Source organism: Vipera ursinii (assembly GCF_947247035.1).
Source record: "Vipera ursinii genome assembly, chromosome: 1".
Lineage (NCBI taxonomy): Eukaryota > Metazoa > Chordata > Lepidosauria > Squamata > Viperidae > Vipera > Vipera ursinii.
Genome location: NC_139512.1, coordinates 23,713,110 through 23,736,249, shown reverse-complemented (window position 1 = coordinate 23,736,249; position 23,140 = coordinate 23,713,110). Strand labels below are relative to the sequence as shown.

General features: G+C 40.0%; 1 protein-coding gene across 1 annotated transcript in view; it reads left to right on the top strand.

Moving 5' to 3' along the window:
- The window catches only part of LOC310632391 (maestro heat-like repeat-containing protein family member 2B), a gene marked incomplete at both ends in the record, with an annotated part of 117,473 nt that overhangs the window by 34,519 nt on the left and 59,814 nt on the right, over nt 1-23,140 (top strand). Inside the window, 13 exons of the mRNA XM_083349593.1 lie at nt 609-655; nt 3,548-3,655; nt 4,031-4,150; nt 4,885-5,010; nt 7,245-7,403; nt 8,400-8,426; nt 9,849-9,971; nt 11,064-11,143; nt 13,107-13,242; nt 14,725-14,820; nt 16,403-16,504; nt 18,991-19,114; nt 22,933-23,042. Coding sequence (XP_083205719.1) covers nt 609-655; nt 3,548-3,655; nt 4,031-4,150; nt 4,885-5,010; nt 7,245-7,403; nt 8,400-8,426; nt 9,849-9,971; nt 11,064-11,143; nt 13,107-13,242; nt 14,725-14,820; nt 16,403-16,504; nt 18,991-19,114; nt 22,933-23,042 — 1,358 coding nt within the window. The remainder of the gene's footprint in view (nt 1-608; nt 656-3,547; nt 3,656-4,030; nt 4,151-4,884; nt 5,011-7,244; nt 7,404-8,399; nt 8,427-9,848; nt 9,972-11,063; nt 11,144-13,106; nt 13,243-14,724; nt 14,821-16,402; nt 16,505-18,990; nt 19,115-22,932; nt 23,043-23,140) is intronic.

Sequence of the window (23,140 nt, the reverse complement as noted above, 5' to 3'; positions counted from 1 at the left end):
TTTTCTTGACAAGTTTTCAGAAGTAGTTTGGCATTGCTTGCTTCCTAGGGCTGAGAGAGAGTGACAGGCCCAATGTCACCCGGTTGGCTTGGTGCCCAAAATGGGATTAGAACGCGTGGTCTTCTGGTTGCTACTTGGTGCCTTACTCCTTACACCAAACTGGCTTTCATAAGTAAATAGTACTTAAACGGAGATGAGCACCGGCCCCTAGAGTCGGAAACGACTAGCACGCATGTGCGGGGGAACCTTTACCTTTTTTTACAAGTAAAAATAGGTGTGCTATTATTTATTTATTTATTTATTTATTTATTTCATTAGACTTATATACCGCCCTTCTCACGTAGGACTCAGGGCGGTTCACAAGGTTTTTTTAAAAGAAACAATACTACAATTACAAAAGTTAAAAACAATTAAAATGATTATATTAAACCTTGAATATAAAAAACCTAATTAAAACCAGTTAAAACCCCAATTAATACCCTCAGTCCAGGCCGGAAAGCTCAAAGAGCCAGGTCTTCAGGTCCCGGCGGAGTTTTATGATTAAAAAGAGGTAACGGGTAATTGTCATAATCCAAGTGAAACATTCATTTTTATAAAAAAATTTGCAGGAAGAACACAGATCACCAAAGAGCAATGGGAGCAGAAACTGCTGCAGGTGAGATACCGTACCACTAATTTTTCATCTGACACAGGCTTGATTACTGCCATGTTACTCTTTAAAGAGCTGTGATACATTCTCAGAGGGAGCAGATGATGCTGATGGAGAAGGAGAAGGAGAAGGAGAAGGAGAAGGAGAAGGAGAAGGAGAAGGAGAAGGAGAAGGAGAAGGAGAAGGAGAAGGAGAAGCAGCAGATAGAGGAGGAATTATATAATAACCCACAATTCTGTTGTGGGGAAAAATTGGGATGAAGGAATGCTGTGTATGTTTGCCTTGAGCCTAACCCTGATTCTAACCTTTGTCACTGGGTGTTTGTAGGGAATACCCGGACCATTCTTGATTTTCAGATATGCTACTTCTGTTGCTAGAAAAATTAAATCACATTGGAGTTTTTGATGCATGGAAGGTAATGGCTGAAGTTTTGTAAGCTTAGGAGTTTTTGCATTGGGTCTTCTGTGCTTTGGAGCTATTGGTTTGGGACGTATGTTATCTGGTTTGAGGGAATAAAAGGAGAAAGTAACACTATAACTTGAGAAAAAGCAAGATCCATCAATCTCTATTTTTTCTTTTGTTTTTATTCCAGTTTCTTTTCTTTTTTCTTTTTTGGTAGATGGTTTATCTTTAAATAATAATATAATGGAGATACAGGCATTCAGATCAGAAATTTAAAAAGCCCTTTAAAATTCCTTTCCCCTTTTCTTAATAACTTCTCTTTCTCCTTAATCAGCAATATATTGAGCACTAACTGTATAACTTTACAACTTCTTTAACTATTTTCGGATATTGTCAATGGAGATTCTCAATCCAGCCCATGGTTGTCCCAAAGGTGCTTTTTATAAAAGGCAACTGGATTTTCTTGTTGTTGTTTTTTCTTTGAAAACATTTTGCTTCTCATCCAAGAAGCTTTTTTAATTCTGAGAACTGAAGAAGCTTCTTGGATAAGAAGCGAAACATTTTCAAAGAAAAAAAAAAGTCCAGTTGCCTTTTGAAAAAAAAAAAGTACCTTTTGGAAACTTTTACATATTGTATCTTTTCATTGTTTCTTTCTCTGTCTTTCACTTGCCTGTTCTTTTTTTAAAAAAATAATTAAAAAAAATTGGTAAAGAAGCATTTTTTCACTGCATTTTTCATTGTCAATTGATTTTTGCATTATTTTTACTTTCCATTTTTAATGTTTGATATTCTGTTTCTATTTTTTTTAAATTCTTTTAGCCCCTTGAGTGCTCTGCAGAATAGAAGGTGTGGTATAATCCTAATTGCTTGTGTGATTCATGATAATAGTCAGGAAGAGGTTTTTCTGCTAACCCTTAGAAAAGCTGAGCAACAACAAAGCTAGTGGAGGTGACAGTATTCCAGCTGAGCTATTCAAAATCTTAAAAGATGATGCAGTAAAAGTGTACACTCAATTTGCCAGCAAATTTGGAAAACTCAACAGTGGCCACAGGATTGGAAAAGATCAGTTTACATTCCAATTCCAAAGAAAGGCAGTGCCAAAGAATGTTCAAACTATCACACCATTGCACTCATTTCTCATGCTAGTAAAGTTATGCTTAAAATTCTACAAGCTAGACTCCAGCAGTATGTGGATCGAGAACTACCAGAAGTACAGGCAGGATTTCGAAGAGGCAGAGGAACTAGAGATCAAATTGCTAACATACGCTGGATCATGGAGAAAGCTAGAGAGTTCCAGAAAAACATCTACTTCTGCTTCATTGACTATGCTAAAGCCTTTGATTGTGTGGATCATAACAAACTGTGGCAAGTCCTTAAAGAGATGGGCATACCAGACCATCTTATTTGTCTCTTGAGAAACCTATATGCAGGCCAAGAAGCAACAGTGAGAACTAGACACGGAACCACTGATTGGTTCAAAATTGGGAAAGGAGTCCGGCAAGGCTGTATACTGTCGCCTTGCCTATTTAACTTATATGCAGAGTACATCATGAGAAAGGCAGGGCTAGATGAATCAAAAGTTGGAATTAAGATTGCTGGAAGAAACATCAACAACCTAAGATATGCAGATGATACCACTCTAATGGCAGAAAGTGAAGAGGAACTAAAGAGCCTCTTGTTGCGAGTGAAGAAGGAGAGTGCAAAAGTTGGGTTGAAACTAAACATTAAGAAAACCAAGATCATGGCATCTGGCCCTCTCAATTCCTGGCAAATAGATGGGGAAGAAATGGAGGTAGTGACAGATTTTATTTTCCTGGGCTCCAAGATCACTGCAGATGGGGACTGTAGTCAAGTAATTAAAAGACGCTTGCTCCTGGGGAGGAAAGCCATGGCAAATCTAGACAGCACACTAAAAAGCAGAGACATCACCCTGTCAACAAAAGTGCATATAGTCAAGGCTATGGTCTTCCCAGTTGCAATGTATGGCAGTGAAAGCTGGACCATAAGAAAGGCTGAGCGCCAAAGAATTGAAGCCTTTGAACTATGGTGCTGGAGAAGACTCCTGCGAGTCCCTTGGACTGCAAGGCGATCAAACCGGTCAGTCCTAGAGGAGATCAACCCTGACTGCTCTTTAGAAGGCCAGATCCTGAAGCTAAAACTCAAATACTTTGGCCACCTAATGAGAAGGAAGGACTCACTGGAGAAGAGCCTAATGCTGGGAAAGATTGAGGGCAATAGAAGAAAGGGACGACAGAGAATGAGGTGGCTGGATGGAGTCACTGAAGCAGTAGGCGTGAGCTTAAATGGACTCCAGAAGATGGTAGAGGACAGGAAGGCCTGGAGGAACATTGTCCATAGGGTCGCGATGGGTTGGACACGACTTCGCAACTAACAACAACAACAACAACAAATCACATAGCAATACTATAGCACAGGGTTTCTTAGTCAATCAGTAACAGCAATAATCCAAAACTCTTGATTGTTTTTTTTCTATAGTTTCTGAGAAGATCTCTGGAAACCATTGATGATAGCACATGGACTCAGAATTTGAGTAGAGAATTAGAACGTCAGATGAGCAGTTATGCCGATGAGTCAACTGAAAAGGTCAGTTTGTTTATTTGTTTTTTCTTTGTTTATCAGTTACTCTCTGAAAGCAACATTTCTAATTAATTTGTGCAGGACTTAGAGATGACATGAAGCTTTGGTTCTTATATATGAACCTATCTCGTTTTACCAGCTAATTATAACACAAACATAAAAGGTTTTGCTTAGAAGTAGACATGTCTTGCTGTTGTTATTGGTTTGTATGTGACTGCTGCATGTGTTTTGCATTGTTTGCTGTTGTAAAATGGAATTATCATGCTCATCTATTTAATTAAATGCTAATTTTAATTTTATATGCAAATTAAATTTAATACTGTGCAGTTGTTTCATTTTGTGTTCAATATAATGTACTCTCCCTTTTCACTTTTTTTTCAGAGTTTCCTCTGTAAATCTTTGGGAATTTCTCTGACAAGTTCTGAGGATTTAACTTTTGTTCAGAGTACGATACAGAACTTGGTGGAAAATGCTGATTATATGAAAACATCTGAGAGAGATGTAAGCTGCTTGTTTGAATCTTTGCGCCTCCTCTATTGTTGAAATTATGTTTCTTTATTTTACCTGCTGATTGCACGCCTGCTTTGCAGCCAAGAAAGAAAATTTTGTGGCTTTGTGGCTAAGCAAGGCCTGGAGCCCACCAACTTCTACATCTTTAGAATTTTAGTTGCAAGCCACACAGCTTTTTAAAACTGATTGACATGGCCAGTTCTGGTGCAAGAATAGACTATTGACTATTTCTGGTGCAAGAACAATATCTAAGAGTTATGGTGAGCTGAAAATGGCTCTGTGAAAGTGAAGTTGACAAATCAGTACTGACCAAGGAACCAGTGACTAAATCAGTTCTTTGGAACCTCTCTGGATAAGGAGAGAAGGAGAGATTGCCCACATGTGCTCCAGATGGCTGTTCCTCATGAGAAGAGTATAGGACAGGGGTGTCAAACTAGCAAAGTCATGTGACATGTTGTGACGTATTGCATTATTTTTTCCATTGCCGGCAATGGGGTGGGCACGGTTTTGCTATGATGCATCCAGCCCATGGGCCGACTGTTTGACACCCCTGGTGTAGGATAACAGTTTTCTGCAGGTTTCAGCATGATTAGCCATAGTGGACACTTTTAAAGGTCACTAAGTTTGCAAACCTCACTTTTCCAGGATATTCTCAACATATGAACTTTCCAGGAAAGCTACAGGAATCATCATTCTGGCCAACATGTTTTTTTCTCCCTTTACAGAAAGTCATTCAGATTCTGTCCTTTTCTGCCATGGGTCATTTGGATCTAACATTGGCCATATTGCATGAATTTGGAGCTGGGGTACACTTGACAATCAAGATGTCTATGATTATTAATCGCTATAAGGTAAATGAGCTGGAAGTTGAGCTCTAATACAAGATATTCAATAGTAAGTCATGTTGAATTTAATATGTACTCTTCTACTTCTACTTTACAAAATATGGACAACATTTTTCTTTCAGCCCAACCCTTTTTTATTTCTATTAAAATTTTAAGACCCATGGAGGAAAAGTGATGAAACACAAATTATTTTCAGTGATGCATATTGCTTTTATCACTAGAATTCATTAGTTGGAGTTGTACTTTATATTAAACCATGATTGTTTTACCATGGTTTATTGAATAAACTATAAATGGTTGGCTGTTCACATATACAGGATTAATAATAATAATAATAGAGAACCAAAACGTACAGCTGATTGATATCACTGTACCAGGAGATGCCAGAGTCGAAGAGAAAAAACTGGAAAAATTTATGAAATATCGCGACCTGGCCATCGAAACTGCATGATTATGAATGAAACGTGTAACAGTGATACCCATTGTCATTGGGGCACTGGGAACTATGTCCAAAAACTTTGCAAAATACATCAAGAAACTGCAGCTTCCTGCAATAACTCCAGCAATGCTACAAAAAACTGCGCTACTCGGAACATCTTACATTTTAAGGAGGTACCTGGTTCCTAGGATGCTGGCAGCAACCCGTGTCAACCATCACTGCCAGTCAATTTGAATGTTCAGTTGACTGAGGTTCATGTTTAAGGAATAAAAGATAATAACAATAACAACAATAATAATAAAGTTGGAAGGGACCTTGGAGGTCATCTAGTCCAACCCCCTGCTCAGGCAGGAAACCCTATACCATTTCAGACAAATCGCTGTTCAGTCTCTTCTTAAAAACTTCCAGTGTTGGAGCATTCATTGCTTCTGGAGGCAGGTTGTTCCACTGGTTAATTGTACTAACTGTCAGGAAATTTCTCCTTAGTTCCAGGTTGCTTCTCTCTTTGATTAGTTTCCATCTCTTGCTTCTTGTCCTGCCTTCAGGCACTCTGGAGAATAGCTTGACTCCCTCTTCTTTGTGGCAGCCTCTGAGATATTGGAACACTGCTATCATGTCCCCCCTCATCCTTCTCTTCCTTAAACTAGACATACCCAATTCCAGTAACCATTCTTTATATGTTTTAGCCTCCAGTCCCCTAATCATCTTTGTTGCTCTTCTCTGTACTCTTTCTAGTATGTCCAGTATGTTCAGCCAACGCCAAATAAATTGCATTATGGCTTATGTGCAAGTCAAGCCAAGGAGCTGAAGTTCATCAAGAACAAGAAACTGAATTTGCCAAATACTTGAGATTTTATTTTAAAGAAGAAATAAGCAGGACTGTGCATTGCTTTGCAAGATCCTGAAACAGGCATAGCTGCTTTAACAACATCAAGTGTTACTGCATTTGTGTTCTTACATGCTCTGAAGGCAATTCTTAGAACTAATCCAAAGCATTGCCTTAGATATTCACCCTCATGATTGCCACTAAATAAAGGTAAAGGTTCCCCCGCACATGCGTGCTAGTCATTTCCAACTCTAGGGGCTAGTGCTCATCTCTGTTTCAAAGCCGAAGAGCCAGTGCTTGTCCTAGGATGTCTCCGTGGTCATGTGGCCAGCATGACTAGACGCCAAAGGTGCACGGAATGCTGTTACCTTCCCACCGTAGTGGTCCCTATTTTTCTACTTGCATTTTTGCGTGCTTTTGAACTGGTAGGTTGGCAGAAGCTGGGACGAGTAACATGCGCTCACTCTGTTACGCGGCACTTGGGATTCGACCCGCCAAACTGCCGACCTTCTGGTAGACCAGCTCAGCATCCTAACCCACTGAGCCACCGCGTCCCTAAATAGTAACATTTTTTTAAAAAAGTTTATCAGGAAGCAATTGAGAGTCTATCTGAGAGGAAAGAGCAGTTTTTTTTTAAAAAAGAGTTAAAGTACAAGGAGAAAATTACAAATTAAAATTAAATATAATTGTACAGTAATTCTGTAAGCTATAATAGAGTTTTGGCCATTCACATTGATAATTAACTGGGGCTACAATAATTTTATATAGAAAAAAATCTACATATTTTCTACAGAAAACCAGAAGGCCAATGAAGAAAATATTAAAGGGTATGGGCAATAGTTGGCTGAAATCTATGCAAAAAAAAAATTGGGGGGGGGAAGACAGTCGTTCTAGATTAAAATTAAATGTGAGGTAAGGAAGCAACCAAGCTGGAGAAAAACCTGCTCCGCCTCTTAATTTTCTTATGTGACTCAGGACTACTACCGAGGAAGGCGAAGCTACACCCATCAAACTTTGATGCTCACCTATGGCAAAGTGGCGCTGCGAGCACCAAAAGAGCTCCTGCTCTCAAGGGTGGAGGAGAGCATAATGAAAAAAGTTCTCTACCATTACCGGAGTAGCTGTCAGGCGAGTGTAAGACTTTTGACACTCTAGCTGAGAAACAGACTTTTCATGTCTGTTTTTGCAACCTTCTTTTCTTTCCAGCAAATATTGTGTTCTTTATGTTTGGCTGAGAGGGAGGGCTTGTGGGTGAGTGACTAAACCTGGAAAATTCATCTAGAGCAGAGCATCCTGGGCTGGTTAGACCCAGGTGTCAGTCAACGTCCTAGATCCCTAAGGTAAAGGTAAAGGTTCCCCCGCACATGCGTGCTAGTCGTTTCCGACTCTAGGGGCCGGTGCTCATCTCCGTTTCAAAGCCGAAGAGCCAGCGCTTGTCCGAGGACGTCTCCGTGGTCATGTGGCCGGCATGACTAGACGCCAAAGGCGCACGGAACGCTGTTACCTTCCCACCGTAGTGGTCCCTATTTTTCTACTTGCATTTTTACGTGCTTTCGAACTGCTAGGTGGGCAGAAGCTGGGACGAGTAACAGGAGCTCACTCTGCTACGCGGCACTCGGGATTCGACCCGCCAAACTGCCGACCTTCCGATCGACAAGTTCAGCGTCCTAACCCACTGAGCCACCGCGTCCCTCCTAGATCCCTACCCCGCTGCAAATGCTTGACATGAGCTATCTTTGAGATGGAACTAGAAATATCTCCATCTTTTTGGTTTTGGGTGGAGCTGATAGCGGGATTATTAAGACCATCTACTTGCGGAATCTCTGCTGGGTCTTTGTTTATTGCAGCTGCATACAAAACAAATAAATTGCCTAATGGTCTGTTGCTTTCCATCACTTATGGTCAAGGAATGGCACTACAACTTTCCACTTGACAGAGGTCAGGTGTCATAAACAAATTGCATAGCAGTAGAACCTCACCTGCATATTATTAACTATAGGAAGCTGAATAGGGGAAGTTGGGAGACTATAGGCTTCAATTTCTTTCTTTTTACAGTGCATTATTTGTATCATTTGATTTGTTACTGGGCAAAGTTATCTAATTCTCCTTGGATTCTTGTTTCATTTTCAGGTCCTGGGCCTCAGTATTGAAAACAAGGTAAGTCATAAAAGACCTGACCTTTGCTGACATAAAAGCAGGTCGACATCTGTTATGTTCTCTTCAAGGAAAAGAGGAGGATGGGAAGAGTATTAGTGCCTGTCAGCCCAAAAGATAGACCAGACTAAGAAACCAATGTCAGAAGTACTATTATTGCAAAATATATAGTTAAATGCTGCCCAATTCCTAGCGGCAAAAATAGGAATGTGCTTCCTCCTTCCTTATGTTGCCTTTTGTAATCTAAGTAGGGGCCTGACTGAAACTTCCTCTAACTAGATTCTTGGAACATGGCCAGTTATCTGAAGACTCCCTTGTTTGCAGCTCTTCCTCCTTTCAAGACCATTCCACAGTACCATACAAAGAAATGATCATGTTATTTTTTAACCAGTTCCTCATTCAATTCTATGGAAGAAAATTTGATTAAGGGTTATTGTTTTTTAAGAGAAGAGAATTTCTAAAAAAAATTATCCTGGGTGGAATGCAGTTTTCATTTAATGATAAGGTGATTATTGGCTATGTATGAACGTCCTGTTGGCACTTCCCTCTTTATTACAAAGGAGCTATGCATGAATGTTCTCTCTTTTATTGTGCAACCATCTCTCCAGTGGCCCTCAAATGCTTGGATTCCCATTCTTTACAGTAATTCAGTTAGGAGGAAAGACATCAGAGGAGAACTGTGATAGAATGGAATGGTCTGGATTCCCAGGAGGGAGGGGGTACATTCCAGAGGAATAAGAGGTAGGTCACTTCAGATGGTTTGTGTGAGAGAAAGAAGGTGAAGACAGCCCTGCACTAATAGTTCCCAGAGGATATGCTTGTTTTAGACAGTAGGATGCTTCAGTTGGCAAGATTCTGTCTACAGATGTGGAATTATAAAGAAATCTACTTTGAAGACTCACCACTGTCTTTCTTGAGTTTTGGAGCCTGATAAGAAATCTGCCCATTGGTTTGACTGTGTGTGTGTGTGTGCGTGCGTGCGCACACACATACATGCCTATGTGTTACTATAATTATAAAGAGAACATTATCCTTTCCTTGCCGAAATTCAGAGAAATCATCCAATTTGTTTGCCCATAAATTTGGTGAAGAATTTTGAAAGGCTGCTTGCGTCTGATTCTAGTATTGGTTCAGTGTTGCTGATCACTCAATTAGTGAGTGAGTAGTGATTAGTGATTGCTCTGTTTCCATGTAATATAAAGTTTCCTGATGAATCTTTTTGACTAAATTTACAGTCTGTCTTTCCTCTGAGGAGGAAAAAAGACAGCTCACGTTACTATTGTGTTATTTTCACAACAAATCTGTTTGTATTTGTATGACGCAAGTTAATAGCCACCTATACAACTTTACCAGTGAGGATTTGAACCTCAGTTCCTAGTCTTGAACTCTAACCACACTAATACACTGGCTCTTCTACTAATGTAGGACATAAATCTCAAACTAGCCCTCGTTCAGAGCACAACAGATATGTGCCAAGCTATCCATGAGACTCGGAACTTTCAGAATTTCACCTTAAGTTGCAAGAAAGAACTTCTTGGTATTTTGTTGGTAAGTAAAGTCAATGCTAGAGAGATGTAGATGTCCTTCCTATACCCCCCTTAAAAATAATAATAAAATATTAGTTTCAGTAATGCTATTTTAAAAACTATTCATCTACGAAGCCATCCTTTAAATATTTCTCCAAATCACATAATGAGAATAATGTCAAACTGACTTCTTTCCTATAATTGTGGCAGTACTGATGTTCTGCTCTAAACATGGAACGATACCAGGCCGCGGCATGCCAGCAACCAGTCCGCACAAACAAACAAAGCCCCATCTGCAGGATGCAGGCAGCACACAAAACCATGCACTCTCCAGTCTGCGGAAAAACCTCTCTCCACATAACTGGTTCCTGGTGCCCAAAAGATTGGGGACCTCTGCTTTATAGGCTTTCAGCTTTGATCACTTTTGACGTGTAGACCCTTAATCAGATCTATGAAGACATGCCTAATATAAATTCAAAGCCCATGGCAAATTTTTCAAATAGGTCATGATACCAATTTCTTCCCAGCTTTGCAAGCCAATTCTACACTTGATCTACAACGAATAATATTGATAATAATATGTGCTTTTACTCCTTCTGCAAGCTTTAAGTAAATCTACAAAATATTTATTTGTATCTGTTCTTCCATTGCTTTACTATTTTTTTTTAAAAAAACCTAGTGCAATGATTAAAAAAGGATTTTCTTTTTAAAATCATAGGCCATTAACCAGAAATGAGCCCAATCAAATTTTATTCAAATTGGCAGAATTGTGCTCTTGCTCCAGAATTTGTCTTTATGATATATTTAAACAAATGCAGTTAGTTCTCTTCTAAGAGACTAGTTGCTTTGAAAAATCACATATATCTTCTTCCTCCTTGCCTAGATGTTTATAGTATTCAAAGTCACCCATTGGATGGCTTTATGGAGTGTAACTTCTGGCAGTTTCAGATATGGGACTTCAATTCCCAGAATTTTCCAACAACATCTCTTCAGCACTCTGCCCAAAGGCCATTCAACTGTAGGAATGCTGCCATAATTCATCGGTTTTACAAATCCCTTTGCCCATGGTGTATTTTTCATTCTTTTTGTCTTATGTATGCTCTTGTATGCTCAGGATTTCGTTAGAGAAGAACCACTGGATTCTTTGGCAACACCCCTTCGTCCCAAAGCCATCATTGCCATGGCATTCTTGAGGTAGATATTTCTAGTCCTTGGAAGATCTATATCAGGGGTGAGAAAACTTGACTCTTTTATGACTTGTGGACTTCAACTCCCAGAATTCCTGAGCCAGCATGGTTATCTATATGCCTATAGAGTAAATTTTTTATTTCATGCCAAGTTCCATGTTTGTGACTTGTGAAATTTTATATTAAAAAGCATAGGGCAGCCTTGCCTAATTGGGCATCCTCTAAACACATTGGGATTGCAACTCTTAGAATTCCCAGCTGACAAACTCGGTGGGAACTCAGGAGTTATGATTACAACTCATCCAAGGAAACGTGGTTGAGTGTTTGGCTAATGAAAAGTTCTGTGACAGGGAGTCCATAGAAAGATCAAGTGGATAATAATGAATTTACCTGAATTTACCTCCCACAACCCACAATACAGGTAGTCCTCGACTTACAACTGTAATTGAGTCCAAAATTTCGGTTGCTAAGTGAGATACTTGTTAAGTGAACTTTGTCCCATTTTGCGACCTTACTTGCCACAATTGTTAATTGAATGACTGCATTTGTTCAGTCAATAACATGGTTGTTAAATGAATCTGGCTTCCTCATTGACTTTGGTTGTCAGAAGGTCACAAAAAAATGATCACATGACCCAGGGTCAATGCAACCGTCATAAATAAGAATCAGTTGCCAAGCATATGAATTTTGATCACATGATCATGAGGATGCTTCAATAGCTGTGTGAAAAACAGTCATAAATCACTTTTTTCAGTGCTGTTGTAACGTTGAACAGTCACTAAATGAACTGTTGTAAGTCAAGGATTACCTGTATTTTATTGTTGAACTTCACAAACACCCTTTAAGCAATCACTTGCAAATCTACAATTATCTCTGAAAAGCTTCTCCCTTTCCAGTGTCCAGAAAACCTCTATAATACTAATTAATTTTCATACAATGTCCTCCCAGGTTCTGTCACTAACCTTTATTTTCTCTTGGATCATGTAAGATGGTAATATAGTTCTCCCATCTTTCAAGAAAATATTCTGATTATCTCCCAACAAATCAATTCAAATCAGAATATAGGTAAAGCAGGGCTTTTCAACCAGTGGTACGGGTACCACCTGTGGTACATTGGCAGCTGGCAGGTGGTACATGACTATCCTAGAAAAGTGATAGTGGGAGAGGGGAATGAGCTGAACCGGTGGCAGCACCACACAAGCCTGAGCGAGAGATGGATGGAGCTGCAGGGCTGTCAGGGCTCAGCAGAAGCACCAGGATCAGCGCCAGGCTCCAGCTGGAGCTTGGCGCTGATCCCGGCATGTCTGTTGAGCCCAGAAGAAGCGCCAATCAGCTGGAATGCTGCAGCATCTCCAGGGTCTTGTGATTTACATTCATATGCTTGGCAACTGATTCACATTTATGATGGTCACAGTGTCCCAGGGTCATGTGAAGTGACCAAAACCTGCTGCAAACACCCAGCAGATGGGAGGAATAAAAGCCAAACACCCCCCACCCCACCTCCACTACCAATCCTCAACAGAAATGCTCACAGCAATGAAAACCTCAGAGAGGAGGAAGAGCGTCGCCAGGTGGGCAGGCAGGTGTCTTGCTCGGCTGTGGCTTGGGGGGGGCACTTTTTTCAGTATGACTGTAACTTCGAACAGTCACTAAGCGAACTATTGTAAGTCGAGGACTACCTCTACTTCATCACTTTTTTCCTTTTTTTGGGGGGTCATCAAGTTTTTGACAACTTGACATTCGACTGGTGGTACTCGGATGTTGCCGTATCCTAAAAGTGGTACAATGGGTAAAAAGGTTGAAAAGCCCTGAGTTAAAGGACATGGAACTCCTGCATGGTGTGCCCTGCAAATTCCAACTTTTGTATTATTTATCATTCAGATGACAGTTCAAGTTACCATTCTGTTCAGGGTTGATTTTTAGCCTTCATCTTTAATATATGATCTCTCGGTCCATCTTTCTATGGGTAGCAAATTGAAGCCATCCTTGAACATGGAGGACATCCGCAATCTTCTTGATCAAAGCATCAAAAGTTTGTTTCCCCTCCATTCCCTGGAGCAGCTGAAAGAAAAAGGAGAGACAGAAAGGGATGCTTTATATATTGAGGTAATTGGAGGGAGTTTTTCTCTAGAACCTTTTCTTTTTCTAGTCTGCTAATTGGTTTGGTAAACAAAAATCTCCAGCTGGCCACTGCCTGATATAGGACGCTGGTTTAATTAAACCATCTGCTTTGAGACTGAATACAACTATTTATCTGATTCTTACCATAAAAGATATTTAATAATTTAATTTAATAATTTAATTTGTATACCGCCCTTCTCCCGGAGGACTCAGGGCGGTGAACAGGGCAATACACAATAAAAATAGAATACAAAAATTAAAAAGCCATTAAACAATTATGCCCATAAAATTAATACATATTAAAATTAAAACTATTTATAAAAACCCAACCCCATCCCATCAGACCAGGCCAGCTTGTTCGAAAAAGAAAGTTTTGAGATCGCGCCGGAAGGAGCGAAGGTCGGGGGCCATCCGGAGCTCAACCGGTAAGCGGTTCCAGAGGTCTGGCGCGCCCACAGAGAACGCTCTCCCCCTGGGTGTCACCAATCAGCATTCTTTGATCGGCGGCACCCTGAGGAGCCCCTCTCTGTGGGAGCGCACTGGACGGAGGGAAGTTGATGCCGGTGATGCATATCCAGTCCAGTCATGCCGTCCCCATGCATTTCTAACTTGTATCATTCCTAATCATCTGGCTAGGAAATTAGAGATGACTAACATATATGGGAATGGCATCAAAGTGGAAAACCTAATATAAATTAACTTACTGATAGATTATTTGTAATCTATCTTTGAGCTTGGTGGTTTTTCTTGTAAATGTTTCATTACCAAGCTAGGTAAATCATCCCTGCTAGCAGAGAGTGGGATTTGCTTTCATTTTTTATATACTAGTCCTGTCAATATTGGTGGGAATGTCTTGGTGATTCCTTGATTGGACTGTTGTTTTACTGTGAGGTTAACCCCACTCCCTACTAGCACCGATGATATTACCTACTTTGGTAATGAAACATCTACAAGAAAACAACCAAGTTCAGAGAGCAACAATGACCCCGATAGATAATCTTTTCAAAATTGCCTTTCTACTACTAATCCCACTTTTTCCCCCCAAAAAACTCTGAAAAAAATAAATGGATGGATGAGCAGATGGATGAAGAGAGACAATATGTACAAGTGTGGGTTTGTATAGAAAAGATTCCAATGGAGGTTCACACATAACCTTGCCCAGCTGATGTGTCTCTCTAGTGGAGAGACAAGTCAGCAGAATTATCTCTTGGGGAGATAATTCTGAGTGGGGGAAAATATTTTCTCAGTAAGAAAATAGTTAACATCTGCAGGACAAATATAGGAACTTTGAAAAGGGACCTCAAGATAAGGCCAGTTCCCTCCCATAGACAGAGGTCCCTCTCTTCTAGAACCATTAATAAAGTTTGGAAACAAATAAGTGATTATGGTGAGCTAATCAGAAGATAATGATCCTCTGATGGATCTCCTAATTTGGCTCCTAGACCTCACTATTTGCATTGTTTTTAGTCACTCTACACTGATTCAATGGATGCTTTTGGGAAACTTGTGAGGAGCATGGTGGAGGAACACCCAACATCTGAGCTAATGGATGAAATGTTCCAGGTGAGTAATGTCTGTTTGCTGAAATTAGATAATTAGATAATCTGCAATATGCAGCCAGTTTAGTGGCTCAACCATTTCAACCAATTTTTGATTGGTTGATTTACAGTTAGGATTTCATCACGTTCTGTGTAAAAGGTTGATCCCATTGCAGCTGGACACTGAATAGCATGATAGCATGATAAAAGGGATAAAATAATTTGGGCAAGACAACATCTGTGAAAAGCTGGCTGTCAGAATACCACACGATGAGTGACTTGAAGACTGATTTATTCATTATAAATTTTTACTATCCGATTTAAACACTTTCTAGCAGGGAGGCAAGGTATAAATATTTGAAATAAAAGTAAAAAAAAAATATATTGTTCTTGCATTACTCTATTAGGGCCATCACAGTGATTGGCATCCCTCTTACAGTCAATTACAAATACTGTTGCATAAAAATAGCAATCTGATGTTGTCCCAATAAACACAGTATTTTCAACTAGGCTAACATTTTTATATGTGCAGACAAATGTTAGTCCTGAAGCATGATATGTTTTATGAAATGCAATCATACTGCATTTCTTCTAAATCTGTCAGACAATTGTTCTAAAAACTTGAAGGACTACACATGCATTATCCTTACATATTATATTATTGCCTATTGCCCAACAATATACTAGTGCAAATAGTTTTCTCCACATACTAGTGCTTTTAGTTTTTTTAAATGCAATATTCAAGCCTCATAGAAAATACTAGATTTATTATTATTTATTATGATGTTAACCCCCCCTCCAAAAATCTACTCAGACCTATATCCCTAATGTCTACGCCTTGATTCTCTCCCACATCATGAAAACACCTGCTCTCATAGCCAAGATGGGGAAAAATCAGGAACCTTGTGGGAAGCATTCTATTGTCTCCAGCGGGAGGTTTTCCACATCTCATGTCACGCAGGGATCAAGCAGAAGCGAAGGGTTTGGTTTTTTCCCCTTTATTCACCATACATGAACCTTCCTCCCAAAAGGTCTGCCCCTCTAGATAGCAATGGGGGGGGAAACCTTGATAAGGATGTGCAGAGTACCTCTTGAGCTAACAAGAGCGTGCACAGAAAAAGAGGTTTACTTGTGGAATAATACAATAGCACAGTTCAAGATAAAACAGTCCAGGTCATACACGAGTAAAGAGATGATAGCAAATAACAATAGTCCAAGGAGTATCCAATTCAGAGTCTTCTTACCAGTCCGTAAGTCAAAACACAGTTCTTTAGGTTTAGCAAACAGTAGCAAACCAACAAACCACAATAATCAGCAAATGTTACAGAGAGAATCACAGAGAGAAAGAAGCTATGTCTCTAGCTCCCTCTTATGGCCGTTGGAAAAAAAGCGTTGGCCAATCATAACACATTTAAAGTGATACAATACAGTTTCTATTACAACACCACAATCATAGTTTATATATATTGCCAACCCAACCAGTTAGGCCATAGTCATCTACCTAACAAACCTGATTTCAAAATGGAATGAAATAATTCATAAAATTACTGGAGAAATCTATGACAGATTCTGACATCATCCTTCCTGTCTCCTTGCTTGGTCAACAGCTCATAGATCCTTGGTTCACCGAAACAGAATGGAGCAGAGAGCGGGCGCTACAAGCTATTTTCCATGCCCTTGTTGCCTTTCAGGAGAAGGTTAATCTCCCTGTGAGTTTTCTGCTCTTCTCCTTGCGAGCAATCTGTGAGGCGCTATGAGACCTCATTCATCTGGAGCATATATTGAACACTAGGACCTGTTGAACACTAGGACAGAGCTTACTGGTTTATTCTTTCAGCCTTTGGGTGTTTATCTTAAATGGGCTTTATATTTATTTATTTATTTAATATTTATTTATTACGTATTAATTATTGTATATATAATTCTGCATTTATTTATTTTTGACATATTTATGTATTTTATGTCAGAGGTGGTGACCCTTTGAGAGCTGTATGCAACGAAATTTCATTTTAACGTATGCCGATTAGTGTACCATTCAAAGTAACGATAAAGTTATTATTTTATATTCTAATTAACCAGGACAAGAGAAACACTAGAAAGCCTATTTTTAGAGCAAATGTTGGGTTAAGTTATATATGTGCACATAGGTAATACTTTATACTATGTCAGTGGCTCCCAACCTTTTCTATATCCCGCACCCCTAGAATGCTTCTGATATATTCTCGCACCCCTTACAAAAGTGTGAAATAATGGCAACGTATTATGCATATACATTATAATTTTGAAAACCCAAGTTTTCGCACCCCTTGGAATATTATCTCGCACCCCCAGGGAATCCCTGTACTATGTGCTTGGAGAAAAGTGGCATTGTTTACATGAGTTGGATTGATGGGCAAACTTGCCTAAGGGCAGTCAATCTCTCTTGGCCTGGGAATCAGGTGTCATGCTCTGACTGGGGAGGGGAGAATTTAGGAAATGAAATATATCCAATCAAAGAAGAAAGAAATTTGTGTCTCAAGCAATACCAAATTTTACAAATGACTTCATTTAGCCAAAGCTCCAAGCCAAGTGTGCTGCTCACATTTGATTTTTTATTTATTAAAGGTAAAGGTAAAGGTTCCCCCGCACATGCGTGCTAGTCATTTCCAACTCTAGGGGCTGGTGCTCATCTCCGTTTCAAAGCCAAAGAGCCAGCGCTTGTCCAAGAACGTCTCCGTGGTCATGGCCAGCATGACTAGACACCAAAGGCGCACGGAACGCTGTTACCTTCCCACCGTAGTGGTCCCTATTTTTCTACTTGCATTTTTACATGCTTTCGAACTGCTAGGTTGGCAGAAGCTGGGATGAGTAACAGGGGCTCACTCTGCTATGCGGCACTCGGGATTCGACCTGCCAAACTGCTGACCTTCTGATCGACCCTATTTATTAGGTCTCTTTTTAAAAAATATCAGTGTGTTCTGTTCTGTAGTGGCTTGCTGTAGATAACACCAAATAAAATTCAGCAATGTCAAAGCAACCCCATTAGAACAGTAACAGAGTCATAAGCAAGTAAAATTAACCAATAAAAATAAGTCCACCAAATCTCAGCCTATCTCAAAAAGTCTTGATAAAATGTTTTATTTCAGATGGCTTCTAAATGTTGGCAGCACAGATCATAATAATCATAATAATCATAATAATCATAATAATCATAATAATCATAATAATCATAATAATCATAATAATCATAATAATCATAATAATCATAATAATCATAATAATCATAATAATCATAATAATCATAATAAACAACTTGGAAGGGACCTTGAAGGTCATCTAGCCCAACCCCTTGCTCAGGCAGGAAACCCTATACCATTTCGGACAAATGGCTGTCCAGTCTTTTCTTAAAAACTTCCAGTGTTGCAGCATTCACCACTTCTGGAGGCAGGTTGTTCCACTGGTTAATTGTTCTAACTGTCAGGAAGTTTCTCCTTAGTTCTAGGTTGCTTCTCACCTTGATTAGTTTCCATCCGTTGCTTCTTGTTCTGCCCTCATTTGTTTTTCTAGGAAAGGTGAAAGATAAGAATTCCCTTGAGTCAAACATGATTCTTCATGACTTCATCAGTATAGCCATGTTTTTATGCCAGACTTTAAGTATATCAGAATGTGAGAGATAATGTGATGTAGTGGATAAAGGCACCAGGCTAGAAAGCAGGAGAATGTGAGTTCTAGTCCCATCCTACACATGAAGTTAGCTGGGTTAACTTGTGCCAGTCAGTTTCTCTTAGCCCTAAGAAGCAGGCAATGGTAACTTCTGAAATTTTGCCAAGAAAACTGCATGGATTTGTCTAAAGTGTCACCTGGAGTCCACACTGACTTGAAACACCCTCCCCCAAAATAAGATAACTATGGAGACTGAAATAAAGGGGAAGACAAAAAAGCATGATTTAATGGAACTAAAACAGTGTGATAAGAAGTTTAAAGAATAAAAGGCAATGCACAAAATAGTAAATCGATGTGGAAGAAGCAAGGATCCTTTTCAAGGATGGAAGGATATGGAGAGGCAAAGTAGTTGGTGTTTGGTCACATTTATTGTACATGAATGTAGGTTATTTGGGAGAAGGGCAATTTGTTCAAATATTCTGATTTTCCCCAGTATATTTTAAAATAATCTCTTTCACTTTTCCTTATTGTTGTTCTTCTCCTTCTTTGGCAGAAGGGAGAAAATTTTCAACAATTTGGGTCTCGAGTTGCATTCCTAGCTCCATACACCTGTGACAATTCCATCCAATGCCGGCAGTGGGCTGCCCAATGCATCACCTGCCTCATTCATATACAAGGTAAGGATATTACATGAATAAAGGCTTCCCAATCTTTGTTTCCCCTTCATGGATTACTGCCTTGTCGTGGCAAAGGGGCTTGCGTAATTCAATGAAGCTATGAGCTATGCTGTGCAGGGACACCCAAGACAGGTCATAGCAAAGAGTTCTGACAAAACGTGATCCACTGGAGAAGGAAATGGCAACCCACTCCAGTATCTTTGCCATGAAAACCCTATGGACAGTACCAAAAGGCAAAACGATATGACGCTGGAAGATGAGCCCTCAGGTCGGAAGGCGTCCAATATGCTACTGGGGAAGAGCAGAGGGCTAGTACTAGTAGTGCCAGAAAGAATGAAGCGACTGGGCCAAAGCCGAAAGGACGCTCAGCTGTGGATGTGTCTGGTGGTGAAAGGAAAGTCCGATGCTGTAAAGATTTTTTCTCCATAGGAACCTGGAATGTAAGATCCATGAATCAAGGAAAGCTGGACGTGGTCAAACAAGAGATGACAAGACTAAACATTGACATCTTAGGTATCAGCGAACTAAAATGGACAGGAATGGGTGAATTTAATTCAGATGACAATCAGGTATACTACTGCGGGCAAGAATCCCTCAGAAGAAATGGAGTAGCCTTCATAGTCAATAAAAAAATAGGAAAAGCAATACTGGGATACAATCCTCAAAATGACAGAATGATCTCAGTTCGAATCCAAGGCAAACCATTCAATATCACAGTAGTCCAAGTCTATGCCCCAACCACCGGTGCTGAAGAGGATGAAGTTGACCGGTTCTATGAAGCCCTACAGCACCTTATAGAACTAACACCCAGAAATGATGTCCTTATCATCATGGGGGATTGGAATGCTAAAGTAGGAAGCCAAAAGATAACTGGAATAACAGGCAAGTTTGGCCTTGGAGTACAAAATGAAGCAGGGCACAGGGTGATAGAATTTTGTCAAGAGAATACGATGGTCATAGCAAACACTCTTTTCCAACAACCCAAGAGACGGCTTTACACATGGACATCACCAGACGGTCAACACAGAAATCAGATTGACTATATGCTCTGCAGCCAAAGATGGAGAAGCTCTATACAGTCAGTAAAAACAAGACCAGGAGCTGACTGTGGCTCAGACCATGAGCTTCTTGTTGCAAAGTTTAGGCTTAAATTAAAGAAAGTAGGGAAAAGTGCTAGGCCAGTCAGGTATGAATTAAATCATATCCCTGTTGAATATACAGTAGAGGTGACAAATAGATTTAAGGAATTAGATCTGATAGACAGAGTGCCTGAAGAACTATGGACAGAGGTTCGCAACATTGTACAACAGGTAGCAACCAAAACCATCCCCAAGAAAAAGAAATGCAAGAAAGCAAAATGGCTGTCTGAGGAAGCTTTGCAAATAGCTGAGGAAAGGAGGGAAGCGAAAGGCAAGGGAGAAAAAGAAAGATATGCCCAATTAAATGCAGAATTCCAAAGAATAGCTAGAAGAGATAAGAATGCCTTCTTAAATGAACAATGCAAAGAAATAGAAGAAAACAATAGAATAGGGAGGACCAGAGATCTTTTCAAGAAAATTGGAGAGATGAAAGGAACGTTTAATGCAAAAATGGGCATGATAAAGGACCAAAATGGCAGGGACCTAACAGAGGCAGAAGAGATTAAGAAGAGGTGGCAAAATTACACAGAGGAACTATACAAGTATGAGCTTAACGTCCCAGATAATCACAATGAGGTGGTCACTGACCTCGAGCCAGACATCCTAGAATGTGAAGTGAAGTGGGCCTTAGAAAAGCTGAGCAACAACAAAGCTAGTGGAGGTGACAGTATTCCAGCTGAGCTATTCAAAATCTTAAAAGATGATGCAGTAAAAGTGCTACACTCAATTTGCCAGCAAATTTGGAAAACTCAACAGTGGCCACAGGATTGGAAAAGATCAGTTTACATTCCAATTCCAAAGAAAGGCAGTGCCAAAGAATGTTCAAACTATCGCACCATTGCACTCATTTCTCATGCTAGTAAAGTTATGCTTAAAATTCTACAAGCTAGACTCCAGCAGTATGTGGATCGAGAACTACCAGAAGTACTGGCAGGATTTCGAAGAGGCAGAGGAACTAGAGATCAAATTGCTAACATACGCTGGATCATGGAGAAAGCTAGAGAGTTCCAGAAAAACATCTACTTCTGCTTCATTGACTATGCTAAAGCCTTTGATTGTGTGGATCATAACAAACTGTGGCAAGTCCTTAAAGAGATGGGCATACCAGACCATCTTATTTGTCTCTTGAGAAATCTATATGCAGGCCAAGAAGCAACTGTGAGAACTGGACATGGAACCACTGATTGGTTCAAAATTGGGAAAGGAGTCCGGCAAGGCTGTATACTGTCGCCTTGCCTATTTAACTTATATGCAGAGCACATCATGAGAAAGGCAGGGCTAGATGAATCAAAAGTTGGAATTAAGATTGCCGGAAGAAACATCAACAACCTAAGATATGCAGATGATACCACTCTAATGGCAGAAAGTGAAGAAGAACTAAAGAGCCTCGTGTTGCGGGTGAAGAAGGAGAGTGCAAAACATGGGTTGAAACTAAACATTAAGAAAACCAAGATCATGTCATCCGGCCCTCTCAATTCCTGGCAAATAGATGGGGAAGAAATGGAGGTAGTGACAGATTTTATTTTCCTGGGCTCCAAGATCACTGCAGATGGGGACTGTAGTCAAGAAATTAAAAGACGCTTGCTCCTTGGGAGGAAAGCCATGGCAAATCTAGACAGCACACTAAAAAGCAGAGACATCACCCTGTCAACTAAAGTGCGTATAGTCAAGGCTATGGTCTTCCCAGTTGCAATGTATGGCAGTGAAAGCTGGACCATAAGAAAGGCTGAGCGCCAAAGAATTGAAGCCTTTGAACTATGGTGCTGGAGAAGACTCCTGCGAGTTCCTTGGACTGCAAGGCGATCAAACCGGTCAGTCCTAGAGGAGATCAACCCTGACTGCTCTTTAGAAGGCCAGATCCTGAAGCTAAAACTCAAATACTTTGGCCACCTAATGAGAAGGAAGGACTCACTGGAGAAGAGCCTAATGCTGGGAAAGATTGAGGGCAATAGAAGAAGGGGACGACAGAGAATGAGGTGGCTGGATGGAGTCATTGAAGCAGTAGGCGTGAGCTTAGATGGACTCCAGAAGATGGTAGAGGACAGGAAGGCCTGGAGGAACATTGTCCATAGGGTCGCGATGGGTCGGACACGACTTTGCAATTAACAACAACAACAACAACAACAATCTTTGTTTGGTTTCCTTCAAAAGAATCAAAGGCCTAAGGACCAATGAACCAAAGGCATAGAGTTGATCACTATCCTTATCAACACAACTCTAAAGGCAGCAGGATCAGGACTGTTGGCTGAGAAAATAAGGGAGGTTTAGAACATGCATATTTCCTTAATTTATATGTTACTAAGCAAATAATAAAATAGAAGTCAAGAGACCTGCAAAAAGACAGGTCAAATAAGATCATCAGTGGTGGAGACTTTGCTTCCTCAGGGCTCAACCTTAATGTTAAGAAAAATTCAACAAGTCTTTAGATGAAATGGTTTTGACATGTTCCTCCTTTCATCTGGGAGGATGGATCATTCTACCAGATCTCTGCTGGAGATCTTATTCTGATAAAATAGAACCTATACTTCTGAAGGAATGTTAATTGATGATTCTGCCTAATGAGTAATCATCAGCTCAAAACCAAAACAATATTTAGTCTTATATTTAACAAAGTAGGCGTTTGGCAGAAGCTGAACTAGTCAGAAAATGATTCAATCATTCTTCTCTCCCTTCTTTTAGCGAGGTCACAAGCTACATATGTGGAAGAAAAAGAAATGGAATCTGCTTATGCTAATCTACAGATAGAGGTTTTTGGGGATCTTCTCAGGGCATCTTCCAAAATGGCCAAGGTAACAGAATAACCAAATTGGAAGGGACCTTGGAGGTTTTCTAGTCCAACCTCCTGCTCAGGCAGGAAGCCCTATATCATTCCAGACAAATTGTTGTC